Below are 23,010 nucleotides of genomic sequence, written 5' to 3'. Positions count from 1 at the left end.
ACTGGAGCGGGAACTCTACCAACCGTACTCCTCACTCACAGGTGGCTCTAGGCCCCGCCAGCAGGACAGGGGCAGAGAGGGAACAAGAGACTCCAGGTCTGGAGACAAAGAAAGAAACGTGCTCCTTCTTGTTTGCCCCTTGTCTGCTCGCAATTCCCTTGACAATTACTTCTTCGACCTAGCCTTGGGGATGTCTGTGTTCAATGAAACTTTATTTGCAGGAAGAGATGTAGGATGAGATTTCTCCTGAGGGTTGTACTTTGCCAATCCCTGCCCTAGAGCTTTCTTTCTGCACTCTTAGTTACCTAGTTAGCAAACTCTATACTTAATTAACAATTCTTAACATTGAAACCACTCTGTTCAGATACCAGATGTGGTTTTTAATCTCCTGAACAGAACTTGACGGTCACTATTTTCTGCATGGAACTCCAACTGTTCCTATAGTTGGTATCAGAAGTGGTTCTAAGAAATATTCCAACGATGAAAAACTGGCATTAATTATTTCTTTTGCTTGGGTTTGAAGGTACTGATGACCTAATCATTGGTGGAAAAAAAGATACTAGCTGTCCATGGCAAGTAGGACTGAAATAGCTACTGAAATGATCATGTATGACCTGCTTTCTTTGCCATTGCAGTCATTGTCCTGCCTCTTCCCTGGAACCCAGAGCTGAGACAGATGCACTATTCTGGTATTCTTTTCTCCTGATCCAGCTAAGTTTCCCTGGAGTTCTCAAAATCAGAGATAACTGGCCACACTCTAGGAGCAGCAAATTATTACAAAAGAAAAATCCAAGTGATAAAGGTCTTTAAACTGGAAATTAATATTTATCAAAGACAGAGGCAGAGTGATTACTCACATTTTGCCTCTAGGTGTGATAAAGTAACTAGTATAGGAGACTTGTAAGCAGCCAGAAAACTGGGAAAGTGTATGAAACACACTGTTTTCAGACACTGAATAATAGGCAACACAGGAGGACAATCCTCAGGAGAAGAGAAGTTCATGAGCTGAGCCAATGACAGCTGAAGCTTTCTGACTAGAGGTACTTTCCAAACTGTGATTCAGGGAAGAGGAACCCAGAGGATGATGTTCTCACTGCTCTGAGGAAACAGAGAATGCTAGAGAATGCCGGGTGGCTAGGGAGAGAAGTGCTTAAGGGAGAGAAGGAACCGCACAGAGAAAGAGCTCGAGCATCCGTAAGGGTCCCCTTGGGTCTTCAAGCAAACAGGAATTTATGCACATGTATGGGGACATGACATGAGATTTGGGGGAAAAAAACCCTAACATAGATACATACAGTTTTTCATATATATATGAAAAAAGAACAACTATCAGTGCTGTTTAAAAAAAAAAATTTCCAGGGCTCACACACAATTGGCAGATACTTAAGTTCCAACCATCCACAGTAGAAAAACCGTAGTGAACACCTAGGGTCTTAGGCAGCAGCACCAATGAGTTGTAACTTGGTAGGAAAGCTGTAGTAGTTCTAGAGTAAAGGCTACTACAAACTCACAAGTAACTTCCTGCCAAAACACAATACTCTTTAAAAGAAAACAACAGAATCTAGACACTTGATCACAAAATATTAATGATAACCATCACACAGAAAAAGATTACTAGACAGGCAAAATAACAGAAAAATGTGACATATAACAAACAGAAGAAGTTAGCAAATAGAAGCAGACCCATAAATGACAAAGAAGTGGAATTAGCAGAGGAAGAATGTAAATGAGGTATCCTAACAATATTGAAAGATTAAAAGGAATGTATAAATGTAATGAAGAAAAATGGAAGACTCAAAAGGAGCCATTATAACCAGAAAAAGCAAATTTGACATGCACAAGTCCTATACACTGAAAACTACAAAATACTGCTGAGAGTAATTTTAAAAGACCTAAGTAAATGAGAGATATCCCACCTTCATAGAATGCAAATATTAATCCCATTTAAAGTGTCAAATTGCATGAAATCCATACATAAATTTGGGGGAAATCTCCATAAAAATCCCAACAGGCTTTCTGGAGGAATTTACAGCCTGATTCTAAAATGTATACAGAAATGCAAAGGTCCTGAAATGACCAAAACAGTCTTTCAAAAAAATTAAGTTGGAGGATCTCAAGACTTGTTATAAAGTTATCATATTGAAGACAAGGTAGAATTGGGCACTAAGAGGGATACATACACAAATGGAATAAATTAGAGGGTCAGGGAAAAGAGTCACATATATGCTTAATCAGTTTCTAACAAAAGCACAGGTATTTCAATGAGGAAATAATAGTATTTTTCACAAATGATGCTGTAAACACTAGATAACTATATGGGATATAAACTGGACCTCAATCCTTACCTCATACCATGCACATGAATGGATCCCAGACTTAAACTCACAAGCTAAAACTGTAAAACTCCTGGAAGAAAACACAGGAGGCACTCTTCCCAGTCCTAGAGTAAGCACATATTTCTTAGAGAGCACCAAAGCTCTAATCATAGCAAAAGAAAAAGAAAATAAGAAAGAAATTTGGACTTCAACAACAACAACAAAAAAAAACTTCTGGCTCTTCAACAGGTGTTTATACTACTTTTCTACTGTTATAAAACATATTAACATAAATTTAGCAATGTAGAATACCACATATATTTATCATCTCAGTTTCTCATAAGAAATCCATGCACAGCTTAGCTGAATCTGCTGCTCAGGACCTCATAAGGCTGTAATCAAGGTGTCAGCTAAGCTGGGGTCTCACTTGAAGGCCTGACCGGAGAAGTACCTGTTTCCAGCCTTCCTCAGGTTGTTGGCAGGATTCATCTCTTTGTGATTGTCAGACTAAGGTCTCCATTTTCTTGCTAGATGTAGATTTGGCCACACTCAGCTCGTAGAGGCTGTCTGCAATTTCTTGCCACATGGCCCTCCCCATAGGCCTTCTCACAACATAGCAACTTACTTATTAAAGCCATAAATGGAGAAAAGTCTCTCACTCCAGTCTGCTAAGATGGACTCTTATATCATGCAAGGGAGTGACATTCCATTACCTTTGCCATATTTTGCTGGTTAAAATTAAGTTACAGGTTCCACACACACTCAAGGGGAGGGAACTAGGCAAAGGTGTAGATACCAGGAGGCAGGAATTATTGGAGGCCACCCTAGGGTCTATTTTCCCTAAAACTGGTAAGAAAATGGATAGGCAAGACAAAGATCGGTTAAAAAAAAAAAAAAATTTGCAACAGATGTCTATGAAACAGGGTTTATATCCAAATTACATATTTAGAAAACTCTTAGAATTCAGTAATTTTAAAAAGCATAAAACATGTTTTTTAAAATGGGCAAAAGTTTGACAGAGACTTCAACAAAGGAAGATTTTTAAATGACCAATAAGCACAAGAAAATCAGCATGATTAGTCATCAGGGAAATGTAACTTAAAGTCACAATGAGATATTATCAATAATACCCACTAGAATGTCTAAAATTAAAATGATTGACAATACCAAATAGTGGTGAAGATATGTAAAAATGAGAACTCACAGGTAATACTAGCGGGAGGGTAAAATGGAAATTGTTTGGAAATTTCTTATAAAGCTAAACATATACCTTCCCTCTAAGAATGTTACTCCTAGGTATCTACCCAGGAGAAACAAAAACAGATGTTCACCAAGACTTATACAGAAAAAAACTCTCATAGCACCTTTATTCATGATAACCTCAAACTGGAAATAATGAAAACGTCCTGTAACAGGTGAATGAATAAACAAATTGTGGAATATCCAGAAAATGAAATACCCAGCAAACAAAGGAATGAACAGATGATACACACAGCAACATGGATGAATATCAAAATAATTGTGTTGAAGAAACCAGACAAAAAGAGTCTTCATATGAAATTCTAAGCAAGCACAATTCATCCATTGTGTTAGAAAGAAGGTCCATGGTTGCCTGGGGAAATGGAGGGTTAGAACTTTCTGAGATCCTGTACATGTTCAATATTTTAAATGGAGTGGTGATTACATGCATATATACATTTGTCAAAACATATCACCATGTACACTTAAAATGGGTACCTTTATATGTATGTAAACTATATCTCAATAGAGCTGATTTAAAATCATTACCTGTGATCGCTTTGTAACAACTGCCTATTAAAGCCAAGTCTGTGGCAGATCAAGCAGCTACTGAAATACACCATTAGGGCAGAAAGAATACAAGATTAAGGATAGGTCAGCCACCTCTCACTGCACTGGGAAGCTTAAAGAATGAAAATTGCAAAATCAGAGGCCAAGACAAAGTCAGAAGACAAGACAGTCTCTATGACAGACTAAGAGAACCTCTTCTCTCAAAGCAGCTCAACATATGCAGCCTAAAAAGTTAATTCTGTGGGTTGCAGAATTCAATGAATGTTGTAGTCATAGACTAATCAGGTCTCTTCCATGAAAGTTAGGGCACTGATGGGAAAGAGTGGGACCTTAAGAACCTGAATGAGGACATGTGTATTGGTTTGAATGAATCCAAATCCCTTGACCTTCAAATTCCATTAGCTCTCCTTGGCCAACAGCATCAGACCCTCCTCCCTTCTGAGGACAGCCCTGCACTGTGTCATGCTGGGGGAGCATGTAATGACCCTACTTTTAATATTATGTTCCGTACGATTAGTAGGGTGAGGATAAACAAAGAGACTACCCCATGCAATAGTTCAAACTATATAACCTTTTCTCAGAAAAATATTCCAGAAGGAATCTGCAGATTCTGTTTCCCAAAGTCATCCAGGGGCCCAATCTAGGGAAGCAACTCTGATTTTGCCAATAAATAGCCCCCAAAGTAGCTCCAGCCTTATACCATTTTCAGCCAGCAAAATGGGAAGAGCTGAGGAACCAGGGCAAGAGATTTCCTTCTCGATGGGTAATGCACAAGGGTCGCACATCACTTCTGCTCACATTCCACCAGTGAGAATTTAAGCTCATGGCCACACCCATCCACAGGGATGCCGGAAAATGTCGTCTCTGCCACAGGCGTTATTAATGAATTTTATCTGATTCCATTTTCATTGCTCAGTAGCCATTCCATCAGTGACTGTACATCCTTTTGTGTTCAAGAATGAATGCTTGCTCTGAGCAAACACATCTTTGCCAGTATATCTTTCCTTTGATGGCTTCTCAACAACAATAACCTGTGGTTTATTCCATAAGTTGAAACACGTTAGAAACTATACTTTTATCCAAATATGTAGTAAATCTCTTATGTTTCACAATTTGTTCAATTACTTGTTTCTTCGAAACCCTGGCAGGTGCCATTAATTCATTCCTTTTCACAGCTGATATATATATATATGTATACATATGTATGTGTGTATCTATATGTGTGTGTGTGTATCACAGTTTCTTTACTTGTCTGATGGGCATTTGTGTGGGTTCCATGTTTTTGCAACTGTGAATTGTGCTGCTATAAACAGGTGTGTGCAGTTTTTGTATAATGACTTCTTTTCCTCTGGGTGGATACCCAGTACTGGGATTCCTGGATCAAATGGTAGTTTTACTTTTAGTTCTTTAAGGACCCTCCACACTGTTTTCCATAGTGGTTGTACTAGTTTACATTCCCACAGTGACCTGGATGAGATTGGAGACTATTATTCCAAGAGAGGTAACTCAGGAACAGAAAACCAAACATCGTATGTGCTCAAAGTGGGAGCACATACTAGATGAATAAAAGTATTATCACGAGGCAATAGTCTAAGCTTGCCGCTTTGATGTTTAAAGATAAGGCTTTCTGACATCCATTCATAAATATTAACATAAACAGAAAATAAGCAGTTTTTCGTAATTGTTTTTTTAGCAAAACATGATGCCTGATTATCAACGATAGTGGAAACAACGAGTTTAATACTGTTATAGCAAAGCAAACACAACTTTGAAAAACTACTTACATCCAACGAGTCCTCCTTCAACAGGATGAGGGCCATATTCTGTGATACCAATCTGCAGGAATACCCTGAAGTGGAGGAAGAGACAATGTGTGAATTTTTCTTTCCTTCCGTGGGCTCCTTACATTCAACCTCCTTGGTTCTATCTGCCACTTTACGCCCTACCAGCTCACAGAGAGGATAGGGTAACAGTGAGGAGTAGGACAAGTACATTGATTTTGATTCTTGTAGACAGATTGAATAGAACTAGTTGGGAATGTTTTTACAACTAAAGGCTAAAATAAATACTTTCCAATTTTTGGTGGATTTTTCTGTATCTGTTATCCTTGTATATCATTAAGATAAGCTTCGGATTGTCTAAAGTGACAGTGAACACTTTAGGCAGGCAGTGGACCCCAATGGTGCGCCTAAATCAGCCCACACATGCCCACTGGGATGGCCACCACTGGGATGGCCAGCTCCCTCCCTTCCTTTAAGACAGCAGCCAGTTTTCACAACAGGTTTCAAAGGAATACACTGAGGGAGTCACTTTTCCTGTGAAAATTTAAAGTAATCCACGTTTCAAAAAAGTCTTTTTTTGGTTGTTACTATAAAAAGGCTTTAAAAAAAAAAAAAAGGCTTATTTGGAACAAAAGTACTCCTAGTTCTTAACAATTTCCTTCTCATTTTTCAGTAAAGTTATCTCTACAGGTTAAGCAAGATACTATTTTCTGCTTTCCCTCCCAGCAGAAGACCATATTTTCCAAGAAGCCTTGGGCTGTTTTCTACTCACACTTTGCCCTGGGTGAGCACTCGTGGACCAAGCCAAGCACCTCTCGGGATGCCTCCCCTCCAATCCACACCGTTGGTGGGGAGGAGAGGGCTCTAGCAACTCCAAGACCAGAGGTGTCCACCAGCGCACTGGCCTGTCTCTCAGATCACCCTGCCATCCTCTCAGTGCCTTGAGGGGTTAGCGACCACTTGTGCTTTCCACCAAACCCCAACTCAATCTCTCTCATTGAGAAAAGGCAAGAAAAAAAATCCTTCTCCACAGAAAATCGGCCCTCACAACTAGTTTTGTCTCAGCACCTTAAGGTAATGGATTAATGATTATAGAAAAGGGAAATCAATCATCAGCCTTCAAGCAAACAGGTGACAATCTCAAGGAAGGGCTTAGCTAGTACTGTTCCTAGGGCCAGGGGGAGCAAGGATTCTCCTCACAGGACAGGGAAGAAGACGTCCTTCTCACAGACGCTTCACATGGCTAGAAAAGAAGACGGCATTTACCTGAGGGACAAGCAGCAGAACTGCTGCATTTATGTGCTCAGACCTACTAGCAGGTTCTCTTTTCATCCCTAAGAAATCCTCATAACAGGCACAAAATGAAATTCAAGATAGACAAAAATTAAGACCAAGAAAACCCTGTTGTGGGTTTTTGGGGGAACGAAGGGATTGAAGGAAACAGTAAAAAAAATTTCGTTTGTTTATCTGAGAAAGTACATCCTTCCTTAGGACCACCATGTAGAACATTTTGTAAAGCACCTCCGAGATCAAATTTTAAAGGGCAAAATTACAGCTTTTCATCCAAATGTGAATTTTTTAAGGCAACATGAAAAAGACATAGCCAAGTTAACAGTTATCTCAAGGGAATCAGATTATTTCTCTTGTTAAAACAAATACATTCTTGTTTTTAAAGCCAAAACAAACTGAATAATTTTAAATCACAATACCACATGGGCAAATACCTGTTAAATCTCTAAAACAAAAAAAAAAAAAAAAAGAAGGGGGGAACAAGAAGCAATTTTCTATACATTTACAAACTAGTTCAAGTCTGTATTTTAACAACAGTGATGGATAAAAGTGAGAGCCTCTCAAAATGCCATTAAAAGCTCTGCCTAGTAGGACTAGAATAATCGAACTCTTTGTTTCCCATTAAAATTTTACAAATGCATTCTTCCTTCCTATAAGTTCTTAGATTAGGTCCAGAAGGGAGGTCTACATTTTCTTTCCACTTGCAAAGAGGGATATTGCAACTTTAATCATTTCCCTCTATGTTAGATTTACTCTTTCTTCATCCCCAGAGACTTCCAGCAACTTCATGCAATGTAGACTGTTACAAATTTAGTGTAACTAATGCAAAAAGATTTACTGGTAGTTTTTTATTTGAACAACAGCTGCAGAAGCTGGCTGTAATTTTTAAGCCCTCGCTTGCTGCTTTTATATTTTTCAATTTAAGCAAAATGCCATTTGACAACTGAAGCTACACAAAGATACGGCAAAACTCTTAAGTCTTTTTTTTCTAGCCATGGCTGGGGGAGAGAAAAAAAAAACTACTGACACTTTCATGAATTTAAATGTACAAAACCAAAGACTTCTGAGAAGAAACAGGTTAAGGGTTTTGCTGTTGTTTTTAGTTTGGATCCAGAAGTGAGATTTTGCTTAGAGAATTATCAGTCGGAGCACTCGCACTAGACAGACCAGGGAAGTTTAACCCAGTTAATTGTGGCTTAACTAATGTAGCAAATTAAATTGTGTCAATCCACATTTGGTGTGCTTGATTTCTAATGTTTTTGGATAAAATGAGATCAACTCTTGGAGAAGAGCCAGGTATAGAATGTCAGTCCACACTTGTAAATTGAGGTCTACTTCTTTAATCTCGCAATCTAACAAGACGGCCATAAAATGACTGAGAGGAGAACCTCTGGGATTTCATTTTTTACTATAGTTGAAATTAGCAGTATACTACAAAAGGGTTTATTCTACTGCCTGAATATAATCAACATTCAAAGAAACCAAAATATTACAGAGTCTATGGTACTTACAGCAGGACTTGATTTTAATACAATAAGATAATGCTTCACACTAGAAAATACTACCAAACCAAATCCCTCAGCTCTCTCAACCAAGTTTCCTCCTTAAAAACAGAGAACACTGGTTTTGATATCAAATCCAGATTTCTCTGGAGACATTTTTGAACAAGTCAGGAACAATGCATCCTTACAAACCATGTATCCTGAGATCACGAACCCACCAAGCTACCCATCACAGGATTCAACATGGTACCAACCCACAGTCAACATGTGACTGGTTCGCAACAGCTTTACAGATAATCTGGTCAGTCAGTGTCTGCACGTATGAAAACCACTGGCAGACAACAAGAATGCATGACAAAAGATGGTTTTTTTTTTTTTTTTTTTTTTTGAGATGGAGTCTTGCCCTGTTGCCCAAGCTGGAATGCAGTGGCACCATCTCGGCTCACTGCAAGCTCCGCCTCCTGGGTTCAGGCTATTCTCCTGCCTCAGCCTCCCAAGTAGCTGGGACTACAGGCGCCCGCCACCACGCCTGGCTACCCATCTAAAAGAAAAAAATTTTTTGTATTTTTTTCTTTTAGTAGAGACGTGTTATCCAGGATGGTCTCGATCTCCTGACCTCGTGATCCGCCTGCCTCTGCCTCCCAAAGTGCTGGGATTACAGGTGTGAGCCGCTGCGCCCGGCCTAAAAGATGGTCTTTTAGGCTATTCCAGGTGGGATCAAAGGAGCCCGTCCAGAGCCCATTATCATCCAGAGAACCAGGGAGCTGAGGCCTTGTCCATGGAGCACATGCCTGGGCACCTCTCCCTCGAGCCCCTTCAGGCCCTTCTCAGGAACCCTTGCCACACAGAAGAACGCGCTGCCTCAGCCTCACCTCACGGCTCCTCCCCAAGATGGGATATCCTGGCCCATTCTATTTTCAGGCATTTTTGTTTCAAACAAATTCTGAAGGCTCAAGTTTTAAACGTGTCTCATCCAGGAAGACTCCCCTGGTCCTTTACAACTCCTGTTGCTCCCTCTGAGAAATGAACACTGTGTGTTGTGGTTAACTGCTCAAGATTTTCAGCTTTCTCACATCTGTGTGACCTAGGCTAAGTTACTTCATCTCTCTGTGCCTCAGTTGTATCTTTAAAGGGGGATAATGCCTTTTAAATTCTCCGAGGGAATTAAATATAAAACATATGTAAAGGACTTAGTGCAGTATCTGGCACACAATAGATAATATTTGCTAGTAACTATTACAAAAGCCAGTCATGATTAACATCTACACTGCACAATTGGTGCTTCCTCATCTATTTCATTCTCTGACTTGTCTCATAATTAACTCATGCCCCAAGTGTGGAATGGAAGTTCCCCAAGCTTATAGTGGAGCACCTGGCAATGTCAGCTGCAGGTAATCAAGAAATACAGGACTGAATCTTCCGTGAAAAACAGCAGTAAGATTGAGAGCATTACCAGTGTTGCCACCCTCACAGTCCGGCTTCACCCGAGAATGGCAACTCACCTTCCTTTAAATGAACAAGAAAATGTACGGGCAATTACAGGAGGGGCAAGTGACATATTGAGTCACTTCCTAAAAGTAAACTTAAAAAATAATCTACATGTATCTCACATCATCCTATTGTTTACCTTAAATATACACAATAGAATTTATTAACATTTTAAAAATAAACCTCCAAGACCATAAGAAATGGTTTAAAAGTATCAAATGATGGGTAGCAAAATACAGGGAGGGTGGGGAAAAGACTTGAAATTTCAATTCAGAAATGTTTTAAGAGGAAAGCTAATGCCAACTTAATTACTTTAAAATGGAATACACACTAGGATTTTGTTCTCACTCATCCTACATCCATTACAAAAAAATTACAGACTCTGAAAACTCCACATCTACTGCATAACTATTTAATAGATATTTTATCCAGTGGTAATAAGGAAATGACCACTGCGAGATTTACCAGGGCTACATCTGAAATTTCACTTTAGACCAGCTGATGCCAAATTTTTCAGCTAAAAGAGAAAATCGCCAACTTCTCAAAACACAGCTAGTTAGCATAAATGCAAGCACAGCATTGCAGGATTCTGGCAACATGCCCATTTCAAACGACTAAAACCTATGCACAAGATGATTGTCTATCTACATAAAATTCACTGGCTCACAGGAGACACATGTCCTGGTACTTGATTTGACTAAGTGTATTTTTTTCCCAAGGTATGAACAAAATGTTAAACTTTAAAAATAAATTCTCAAACTATGAGATAGATATACTTAAAAAAAAAAAAGAAAAAGAAAAACTCTAAAAAGAGCCAACACCCCCAAACACCAAAGATAATTAACGTCACCAAATCTAAAGATGAACTCTAATGGTACATACCACTTAAGATAATGCTGTGAATTAAAAACGTAAGAGTCAACAACCATAAGGCACCCCCATTTCAGGGACATTAACATGTAAAAACAATGTGCGCCTTGGAATAGATGAAATATACTACCATTCTCCATGCTCTTTTAAATCAAATTGCAGAAAACATTTTTTGCAAAAGCTATGTGAATCCCTCTAAATAAGCCCCACATCAGAAGTCAAGAGCCCTGAAACCTAGTAGCAGTTTGGTCATTAAGTAGGGTATAGCCCTGGGAAACGTAGAATTTCCTCCTCGAGCTGTAAGACTGTTCATATGTAAAGATTTAAAAAAGAGTTTTCAGAACTCTTGCTTGAAGGTGATCTTGAAGCAAGTGCCTGGCACTTGCCAGACACTCCATTAACTTGCTGTTTCCCTTTTTTCATCTAGAAGGAGAACTGCTAAATACTTCATCTTCCCAAATATCTTCTGAATACCTTAAAACCCACACAGGATGTATGAAAATGTAAAGTATTATGGAAGACAAGTCAATAATGGTTCATACTACCAGGGGTATGAGGGCTATATGACGAGAACACAGGCTTAGAAACCCACCCTGTATCTAGAGCATGACCTCATGCTGCTGACAGCTGCCACCTGTGGTCTGACACTGATAAGTCTAATAAAATGTCTGGACGTATATGCTTTCCTGAGCTTTCTGCATCATTTGTAGGCTCAACAGATACCTTAAATCATAAAATGACATTTAAATTCTCAACATCACCCAAGGCTACAAGCTTGAGTTCCAAAGGCGAAGTGAAGAAACAATTCAGACATAGCTCTCCCAAAGAAATCAATTCTCCAGCTGTTAGCAGCTCACTTAGTAACACCCAAGACGTGTTTGAATCTGACTGATACACTAGATAAAATGCGAACAGAGAAAGCCTCCATGATAAACAGACTTTGACAAAAAGTCATCAGGTTATAAAGCATCATCTTCTAGTTGTCTTGGAGAGTACTTGCTAAGAAAGATCAGTTAAGAAATAGCATAGGTTTGGCCTGGTGCGGTGGCTCAAGCCTGTAATCCCAGCACTTTGGGAGGCCGAGACGGGAGGATCACGAGGTCAGGAGATCGAGACCATCCTGGCTAACATGGTGAAACCCCGTCTCTACTAAAAAATACAAGAAACTAGACAGGCGACGTGGCGGGCGCCTGTAGTCCCAGCTACTCGGGAGGCTGAGGCAGAAGAATGGCGTAAACCCAGGAGGCGGAGCTTGCAGTGAGCTGAGACCCGGCCACTGCACTCCAGCCTGGGCGGCAGAGCGAGACTCCGTCTCAAAAAAAGAAAAGAAATAGCAAATGATGTGAGTGGTTCTGGCACCAGAACTACACATGACTACACCCTCTTAGAAAAAAGTAAAAAATAGTAATAATCATTTTTTAAAAATTGTTTGGAATGGTATCAATTATCTCATAAGGCTCAGAGCAGCCTCATCGCATACAAGTAAAACTTTCCTTTTCAATTAATAATCCATTTGTGTTTTCTGGGTTGATTTTCAGTGCTTTTCAGTGTTTATCCCAAATTTAGCTAGATAGACTCAGGTATAACAAAATGAACATGAAAAAAAAAAAGGCTGCATGTGCTCCCAGGGGCTGGACAGTGTAGTGTGGATGAGAGGCAGTAAGAGGGAGCTGTGGCCCTTTTCCAGCCAGGGCACATCCAAGAACACACTGAAGATAGTTTAGTCTAGGACCAGCGACATGCACAGGTTATTAGGCCAGCAGGAACACTCAAGATCTGGAAAACTAAGAAAGGTTACCACTTTACAGCTAATTTTTTTTTTTTTTTGAGTAAGTCATCATTTTATTAACCCAAGATACTGTATTTTATGGCCCATCATCAAAAAACTCTATGCAGGCTATATTGTGACAGTAGGGCAAATTTGAGGTATTGTTTGCAGGTTAAAGTTATAATACAGCTCAATTTTAACTTGATCAATTACCCACTGTTTTTTCACATTGCTCTAAGAGGGTGGAAGGCATGCCACCTACATTTTAGGTAAGTATTTCAGGGTGGCAGTCGACTTAGCATGCCATCTGTGAAGAACAGGGGCCGCAGATCCATAGCAGGTGTTTTAGGCCAAACTCATATGAAAAATAACACATAAAGGGCCAATCTATATACTTATACAGAAACATAGTATACAAAAAGCAAATGTGTTATTCTTCATCTGTAAAAATGCCAGCCACATCATCAAAGCGCTGTAAGCTTGGGGTTTGTATTTTCTACTAGCAGTGATGATTCTGCACTAAAATACCATCATACTCTTCTCCAAAACCAAGCATCTGAGTGACAACCAGCACAAATCCAGGAACACAGGCCGGGCGCGGTGGCTCAAGCCTGTAATCCCAGCACTTTGGGAGGCCGAGACGGGCAGATCACAAGGTCAGGTGATCGAGACCATCCTGGCGAACACAGTGAAACCCCGTCTCTACAAAAAATACAAAAAACTAGCCGGGTGAGGTGGCAGGCGCCTGTAGTCCCAGCTACTTGGGAGGCTGAGGCAGGAGAATGGCGGGAACCCGGGAGGCGGAGCTTGCAGTGAGCTGAGATCCGGCCACTGCACTCCAGCCTGGGCGACAGAGCGAGACTCCGCCTCAAAAAAAAAAAAAAAAAAAAAAAAAACAAAAAAAAAAAAACAAAAAAAAACAAATCCAGGAACAAAACCTATGGCTGATTTTTCAGGAACTGTTTATGAATCCTATGTCACTCTCTTGTGAGCTTAACTTCAGTTGTTTGGGAGCCCAAGTTCCATTTAATTAGCTATATCCCTGACAAGAAACGATTATACGGCTTTTGTCTTTTTTTTTTTTAATTCAATTTACCCAACAAGGCAGGTATTATTTACAATTGAGGTTGTAAGACAAAGATGAAACAAAGATCAGGTTTTCAGGAAAGGGACACCACTGGATTATGTTGAGAATATTCCAAGCAGACTACTCTGAAGAGCACTACAGTCACTTGAATACAGAGGCTGTAGTAGGTTTCCTCCTAACACACAGAGCACAGACATAGAAACAGATATAGAAATAGAGTCCACTTCGGCCAGGCGCAGTGGCTCATGCCTGTAATCCCAGCACTTTGGGAGGCCAAGGAGGGTGGATCACGAGGTCAGGAGATGGAGACCATCCTGGCTAATACCGTGAAACCCCATCTGTACTAAAAATACAAAAAATTAGCTGGGTGTGGTGGCGGCGCCTGTAGTCCCAGCTACTCCGGAGGCTGAGGCAGGAGAATGGCATGAACCCAGGAGGCTGAGCTTACAGTGAGCCGAGATTGCGCCACTGCACTCCAGCCTGGATGACAGAGAGAGGCTCTATCTCGAGAAAGAAGAGAGAGGAGAAGAGAGAAGAGAAAAGTCTACTTCTAGCGAGATATTATAAGTTATGCAGTCCTTATGTGTTCATTTTACCACATATGCACCAGGTCTTGTTACACTATAATGGTGATCAAAGTACCAGACAGACCAGGCATGGTGGCTCATGCCTGTAATCCCAGCACTTTGGGAGGCCGAGGCGGGTGGATCACAAGATCAGGAGATCGAGACCATCCTGGCTAACAGGGTGAAACCCCAACTCTACTAAAAATACAAAAAATTAGCCAGGTGTGGTGGCGGGCGCCTGTAGTCCCAGCTACTCTGGAAGCTGAGGCAGGAGAATGGCATGAACCCGGGAGGCAGAGCTTGCAGTGAGTCGAGATGGCCCCACTGCACTCCAGCCTGGGCAATAGAGCAAGACTCCGTCTCAAAAAAAAAAAAAAAAAGTGCCAGATAATGTTTAAATATTTCAAATAATCAAGATTAGATTTTTAAAAAACGAGTAGCTTCAACTCCTTTTCAAACTTAAAATGTGCTCCTTTAACAATGGCATAGTTATCCTGACTTAAATTCCTTTTCTTCAAGTTTCATCTCTGTGATGCTCTGTAAGCAAGGAAGTTGTCATCGAAGCTGGGCAGGGCAAGATGCAAGGCTCTTAGAAAAGTCCATTAATGGGCAAAACTATTAAAATGGTTATAATTACATAAAATAAGGCATATTTAAACCTAGTGAAAACATGCTTCGTCTCAGACTAAAATCTTGTGAAGAAAGCAAAAAGAAAATGAAAGCTGTCACGTCTTGAATTCTATGCCCTACGTAAGTGTGTCTAAACCTTTCTAGGAACTATGATGGTTTTAATGTTTGTAACAGGAATGAGGGCATCTTCATTTGATTCGGGTCCATTTTTCTTAGCCTTGTGAATGAAGAGTCCTGTAAAACGCCATGGGTCAATGAATTTGAGAAACATTTAGACACATTTACAAGATACTCGAAAAACTAATACAAAAGGCAGCATCAGGAAATTATTTGTAAAAATCATTACCTATATTAATTGCAGTTTCTTGTTTGTCTCCTGTCAACACCCATATTTTAATTTCTGCCTTCAATAGAGTTGCGATGGTTTCTGGAACTCCTGCTTGAAGGCGATCTTCTATGGCTGTGGCTCCAAGTAGCAGTAAATTCTAGATTGAAAAAATATCCTCAGTTAAAGACTGGCACATACTTAAGAACAGCACTAAAATTCTGGCAAAGAAAGGCAATCAAACTGTTCTGAGACAGTTGTTCTATTTCCTCTATTTTACACCTATGTCTGCAGACGGCATCTGGATGGGTGGCATTTCCAAATGCCTTGCAGTGATGGACTCACTCTACAGACACAGGCCGCGCAGTATTCATCACTGATTTCTCGATACAGGAGCTTGTTAGAATAGAAACCATCTGGCAGCAGGGCAGATGGGCAGGTTATCTCAAGGACACTGACAGTACCTGAGCCCTCCCTTTCAGTCCACAAATGAGTAGCACATTATATCACATTTAACAAACGATGATGAGAACTAATTCTAGATGATACAGCAAAATAGGAATAAGAGACTTGTGGTGCTAAGGATTTAACAGTGAGAGAAAAAAAACATCCAAGTATCTTAAGATGGAGGGTAGCTATAAAACGTTGCCCCTTTTGGAGCTCTTTAAGGTCCAGGGCAGATCAGCTCACATTGAGGATGGGTGTGGATGTGTGGTTCCCTCGGGCTGCCTGTGCTGTGCCTGCTGGTCTGGCAGATTTCAGAGACTACACAAAGGGCCTGCTCCATGTACCCACATCCCAAGTCTCTCCAGGATATAGCACCTCTGCTTGGTCACAGACTGTGGGAAGATCCAGCTACCTCTTGAGCACCCACCATAGGCATGTCACCTATTTAATTACTTTTTTCTAATTCTAAAAATAATGTGGGCTATTTCCAGTAAAACAGGGCAAATAAACACCTGAATTCAGTTTTTTTCAGTTCATTTTAATTCAGTACATTAAAATGACTGAATATACATAACTGAATATAAAACTTAAACCAAAAACTGTATAAAAAAGCAGAGGAGAATTTTTTAAAACCAACAGAGGAATGAAAAAAAGTTAATAGGCGATGTTTTCAAAGTTATGGAAACTGGGCCAGACTTGGTGGCTCACACCTGTAATCCCAGCACTTTGGGATTTGGGAGGCCCAGGCATGAGGGCTACTTGAGCCCAGGAGTTTCAGAGCAGCCTGGGCAACATAGCAAGATCCCATCTCTACAAAAAAAAAAAAAGTGAAACTTAGCCAGGCATGGTAGCATGATCCTGCAGTCCCAGCTACTCGGAAGGCTGAAGTGGGAGGTTAGCATGAACCCAGGAGTTTGAGGCTGTAGTGAGCTATGACTGCACCACTACATTCTAGCCTGGGTGCTGGGTAACAGAGGGAAACTCCATCTCTATATTAAAAAAAAAAAGTGATAGAAACTGGAAATTGGATGGCCCTATGGCTGCCAACATGAAACAGAAAAAGCTGCAATCTGGCTCCCACACTTGAAGGAAACCAATAAATTGAAAGTGAGCTAATGCCTTAGGATAAACTGAAAAGAACAACAACAACAATAAAATCAAAGTAGGCAACATGGAGCAGCCATTGCAAAGCTGAAGTATCATTGAAGTCAGTTAGTGCGAGAAAGCTTAGCATTACAACATCTAACCCACCTCCACAGCATTCTGATTGCTCCTGTAACTCAACAGCGTGAGCTAATCTCATTAAGCCTAATCTTAAGCAAAGTCATTGATGCTGTTTTTGACCTCATATTTCTGAAGCTATCAATAATGTTTAGCTGAGGGTGGCTAGACCTTTCAGAGAGACCATGCAAATCAAGTGCTTCCTAAAGCAAAGAAAATGACTCAGAGCTACTGGTCCATTAAGACACAAGACAAGAGAACATCCCTACACAGTAAAAGGATTCTTGGTCAAAGACTTTGTGAAATAGGTGGTTAAGTCCTTCATGGAGCTGTGAAGACTGTATTGTGTGCGGTTACCTTCTCAATGATCTCGTAACACTCTTCCAACCGTTGAGCTCTGTCCTTCAATATGGTGCTGGCTTCCTGATAGACTTTCAGCCACTCCTCATACTCATTCTCAGAGAGATCAGCATAAGCCACACAGAGAGTCCGCAAGCCTGCAAGACAGCCACTGGTGAATGGAGGCAGGCAGAACGCGTGATCTCCTAGGGGACAGCCTGTGCTCCCTTTCCCATCAGTATGCTCAAAAAAATTGAAGAGACTCGGTACTTTAGGTCACTCTAATTCAACACTCCCACATCTACCAAGGGAAATTTAAAAACAACTCGCCTGTATTCTAATATAAACTACCTCTTCTGTAAGTCTGAGTGCACAAGAAGTCAGAATAGTGAATTCTCCGTGGCAGAGAGGTTCCGCGGCTGTGCATGATCCATGCACAGTAGGCAGGTTTCAGCAAGCAGAGGAGGTGGGAAGTGTGTTTCAAGACAGCAAGGAAAGGCCCCATGTGCTATCCCATGAAAGATCCAGGCTTTCAAGGAGCCACACCCATGCATGTGTGTCAGTGTGTACTCACATGTGCATGCATGCAGAGCCAGAGGTCAGAAAGCAGCAGTCAGCACTTCAGCATGGCTCCAGCTATCATGCTGAGTATCATGACATTCGCTAGCAGAAACACCTGACACCAGTGTCGTTTACAGCCTTCCAGAGAACTCGTTTCCTGCTCACTATGGGTTCCATGAATTATTATTTCCTTAAGTCATGGATAAGCCAGTAACATAAGGACACCAAGAGAGGAACCGGAAAATAACCACATGAGTTTTCTGAGAAGGGGACTAGTAACTAAAGGTGATTCTACATGCTGTGCGTTGGCCTGCATCTCCCTCTGGCTCCAGTGCTGATGAGTGACAGAGGCATCTACAGGTAACCGAGTTTGGATTTGGCTATGCATCTTGTCACTGCCATGGGCACAGGAGGGGATGGGGCAGGCACTGGAAGAATGTGCTCCTGGAAATCAAGACAACATGCTTGAAAGTACAGCTCCAATGGCCAAAAACAACATTTCCAAATTCCACTTACCTTCCGTGGCAAAGTATTCCAGATGGCATAATGTTTCCTCCATATATTTTGAGTCTTTTGAAAGTCTCTCAAAAATTACATTATCCTATAAAATAGGGAAACGTTGTGACTGGCAAACCCTTCAGTAAACCTTCCAGCCAGCATGCTAAGCACGGCTTTGTTTCTGTTTATCTAACATGCATGAGAATACCCGAGTGGGTAAGTAGGAATTTAGCATTTGGCTGGGCTCAGGCATGAGCTTTGGAAAACAAATTGGGTATGAATGTGGCAACAAAACCGAAATCTGTATCTTAAAAGCCAAACAAAAATATGCTGGGGAGAACCAGAAGTACGGGAGAATCATCGGAACACAAGGGGGCCTATATTCACCAAAATTTGCAAAACTCATATCCCAAAGTTTATCAGGTGCTTGTGCAGAAGGGGAAAGGGTAAAATGCACATCCTAAGTTACTCAAATACAACCTTGCTTCCCAACACGGGAGGCAATCCTAAGCATAGAGGGCACAACCCACTGGGCGCTGAACTCAGTTCTGTTGAGAAACACACAGGTGCACAGCTCATCTGTCTACAACTATTTCCATGACTGACAAGAAGGGTTAGGGGACCAGATCCCACAGATAATCCATCAAATGTTACAAATTGCATAGTTTTAGGCTTCTAAAAAATTTTTTTTAAACTGAGTTTGGTTTTGGAGAGAATTAAATCCTATAAAAATAAAATACACCTTTGCAGCCTTTTCATATGTACCTCTTCTATACTGACAGCCCTCCTCTCTCTACCACCTCACACTGACACCTGTTGTACTCAATGTGGTACTTGGAACACAATAGCAAATGAATAAACAAAAAGTTTTAAAAATATATCATATGAGAACAAAACCTAGATGAGCTCAATTCATTTTGCCATAAACACAGAATTCTTTAGCAAGTCCAAATATAATGCCTTTAAAATTCCCATGCATTCTCTCATTTGTAAAAAGCTCTAGTCATCATGTACTCAAATAAAACCACTCTTCTTGCCACAACTGGTAAAGATTAGTAATACTGTCAACCACTAATTAATCCTAGGAGAGCTTTGTATTCTTGACATAGTCAAAATAAGTTTAATAATTCTTTCCCTCAATACATAAGACTACAATTTAACAGGATCTAGTCTTAAGATTCATAAGCAATAACATTTTTCCTTTGAAATAAATCATTTAGATTTGGCTACTAGAAGGTACACAGGACACAAAGCCTGACCTAGGAAACTGACTAAAAGGGGCAGTAATAATGCAGCTACACATGGGCATTGCCTTTGTACCTACAACACGGCTCTCTATAATGTACAAAAAAAAAAAAAAAAAAAAAAACCATAACAATTGAGAAGAAGAGGTGCTAGAGAACCAATATATATCAGAGTACTTAAGATTATCATAGGTCAACACAAATTATCTTCCCAAAGTCAAAACACAATGCTGGTAAAACTGGAGTAAGAATTCATATTCCAAGGATTTTGCATGACACATGGAGTCACTGTTTCTGAAACCAACGATTGGCTAAAAGTAAGCTTTGCACTGACCATCTGTGCCACACTGCCCTGAACCACCATTATCTTCAGTGGGCTTTTACTACGAAGTCAACTTCACAGCCCACCTGAAAGAGTCTTTCCACTCTGGACAAACAGTCAGGGAGTGATGAGGAAAGCAGTTAGGAAAGGCAGCAGATTAACAAAGCTGCCAAGAACTCTGCTGTGCACACCGCTTCTCCGATACTTACAGCCCCTTTACAGTAGAGTCGAAGTCGTCCTGAAGGAGTTCGGACAATTACAGACATTCTTTTTCTGTCACTGGGGGAGTGAAAAAAATAAAGTCTTCACTGGTCTGTTTACAGGATGCACGTCCCCCAGCTGAACACCAGTCAAAACAAAAGATGGTCTGGGGTTCCTAAAAATGGCCAAGGTCTATCTTTCCCTGCCTTTTTCTTCAAAGTAGGGCCTGTGTATCTCCTACTCTTTTTATTTACATCTAATGAACATATGCCTATTTCTTTCCCTGCCATGAAAATGGACTAGCACCGCTATTTGCAGTAGGAAAAACAGAAAAGGAGAATTCTAGCACTGACAGTCCACATCCGATTGACTTCTGCCTCTACTCTCTAAAAATATTCTTTATTTTCCACCTCTAAGCTATCAAGTAACGTGCCTAGTAGGTACAAAAGTGGGAGACTCGGTATAGATCCACTTAACTCAGAAGCTCCTCCCTGTGTCATCTTTTAACTGGAGTAAAAGAAATCACAAATCCACAGAACACTCCCAACTCAGCACCAAGGAACTCTCTCCCTGCTCACCACAGCATCTACACTTCCTCACACGGTCTTTCCTCCTGGCCCATCCTCACCCACCGAGTCCTCAGTGAGTCTCCACCGCCTATGAATTCTTCTTACTGCTCTCCATCCACCTGTGCAGCCTCGCCTCATCTCCCACCAACACTCCCACGCACGACCACCAGGCTTTGAGCACACACAGGACTCACCATTCTCCTCTTCTACACATTCTGATCCTCCTTTGCCAACAACATTTCAACCTCCTGAAGCACACTCCAACTACAGGAGGCCCTACACCCCCCATCTCTGTGGCCTTTCAGTGTGGTGGTTCCCAATGGACTGTAAGTCTCTAAGAGTGGGGGAGAGGCTCTCTTCAGTTCTGGATAAATGCCCGCATCCTAACCCATAGCGCTCTAGCTGACCTGGATTTGCTTTCTCTGTCAACCGTCTTACAGGTAGGCACTCCTGGCAGTACTCAAAACCCATGTTTCAGTTTCTCAATGTGTAAAGCAACTACTTCAAGGGAGTATTATCAAGATTAACTGGCACTGGAAAAGAGATGAGTCCATGAAAAACAAATAGACTCACCACTATAACCACAAATTATCTTTCTGCTCCTTCTTATTCTCCCATAAATACATTTTAATACATCCTTGTGTCTCTATCCATAGTCACCTGTTTTTATCTAACTCTCTTTTCTCCTCCTCCTTGCCTGTCCAATAACTGCTGGTCCCAGTTAATGCAGTCACAGGGCACTGCAGTTTCCAACAAAAGATGGGGCACGAAACAGTCTGGAGAGATGCCTAGCACGTCGCTCACCTCCACACGCAGGGACAGTGTCACCACTTCCTACATGAGCCACCACCGTCATCAACCATCCCTCCTCCCCTCCCCATGGTTCCAAGTCCAAGCCTGCAGTCCTAAAACTAAAGACTAGGGCTGGAAAGTATTTCCTATATAAAGATACAAAACTAATCCTTATTTAAAAATAGCTTACAAAATAGAGCAAACAATTTGTGAATCATTTAACAAAGGTTATTGAAAACTCCACCTAATTTTAATTATAGGAAAAGATGCTTTTGAGATAGCAACAGAACTTTGCTTTAGTACTGACAATTCCATGTTAAAAAGAGGCAAAGAAACAAAAAATTAAGATGTTTCCTTATAACAATGAATGTTCTATGTGAACAAAAAAAGTCCAACAAATAATCCTGGGTCTTACTTTTCAAAATTGTACTGGGGAAGAATGCTTCCGAGTAAGTCCAGGAAAACTGCCCTACGTGGACCCAGCCTCTAATGAGATAAACTGATTTCATCTGTCATCATTTGTCAGTTTCTCAGATCTCCAGAGGAGCGCTCAGATGGAGTAAGAGGAATGACCTCATGGGACTTGGGAAACGCCAATGAAAATAATGCCCTCATCACATGCGCCAAACTATTCAGACATGTCTGCAGCTGCTGATGCAAGAACATCAGGCTCTGGCAATCTAAAGAAAAAGGAGGACATGGAAGGAGAGCATTTCTCTTGAGTAAAACAAAGAAAAATAACCTGCTTCACTTTCCTTAATGAAAGTCACAAATTCCAAGGAGAAGAGAGTTTATGGAGATACATTTATTATATTTAATACTTAAGTACTATATTGGATCATACCATACAATCATGTAAACACTCTGATGAAGTTGGTAAATAAATTATTTTCTTTCAAATGTATGAAAGAGAAACATACCTAGAAAATTCCAGGACATTAAGGATTCCGAACGTTTGTTCCTGTCCCATCTAAACGAAGAAAAATAGGCTCTTACCCAAGGTGCAGAGTATTAAAATCTGAAAGCAATTGTCTCCAAAACATAAACAGACGTAGGCTCTCTCTCTTCCCACCTCCTAGCCCTTTGCAACATGTACTGTTTTCTCACAAGTCTGGTGGGGTCAGAGCTCCCTCTTCTGGTGGAAGCTTCTCATGTTTCTTCAGTGCTATGGCTGTCCTAACAGGTGACTGGTGTAGACACTTCCAAGAGATGGAGATAAAGGACACCAGCTGCACAGGTCCGTCAGAAACCTTTGGCCCAGTTATGCTTCTGAATTCAGGATTTTACAAATTTTATAAAAATATACGCATATTCTAGACCATCTACCATAATGTCCCCAGCAAGGTCTGGGGTAACATGCTGTTATACAACACATCCACGTTCTC

General features: G+C 40.8%; 1 protein-coding gene across 2 annotated transcripts in view; it reads right to left on the bottom strand.

The window, feature by feature from the left end:
• ATP8A2 (ATPase phospholipid transporting 8A2) overlaps positions 1–23,010 on the bottom strand; it is a 651,836-nt gene that overhangs the window by 423,308 nt on the left and 205,518 nt on the right. For both annotated transcript variants that reach the window (XM_030922372.1, XM_030922373.1), the window contains exons 19-24: positions 22,546–22,595; positions 20,273–20,342; positions 18,516–18,600; positions 17,457–17,596; positions 15,453–15,591; positions 5,909–5,973 (exon numbers count right to left, since the gene is read on the bottom strand). In XM_030922372.1, the coding sequence (XP_030778232.1) occupies positions 5,909–5,973; positions 15,453–15,591; positions 17,457–17,596; positions 18,516–18,600; positions 20,273–20,342; positions 22,546–22,595 (549 nt within the window). The remainder of the gene's footprint in view (positions 1–5,908; positions 5,974–15,452; positions 15,592–17,456; positions 17,597–18,515; positions 18,601–20,272; positions 20,343–22,545; positions 22,596–23,010) is intronic.

The sequence above is a fragment of the Rhinopithecus roxellana genome, chromosome 18 (assembly GCF_007565055.1).
Source record: "Rhinopithecus roxellana isolate Shanxi Qingling chromosome 18, ASM756505v1, whole genome shotgun sequence".
Lineage (NCBI taxonomy): Eukaryota > Metazoa > Chordata > Mammalia > Primates > Cercopithecidae > Rhinopithecus > Rhinopithecus roxellana.
The sequence above is the reverse complement of the archived record's forward strand: the minus strand, read 5'-3'. Positions and strand labels throughout refer to the sequence as shown.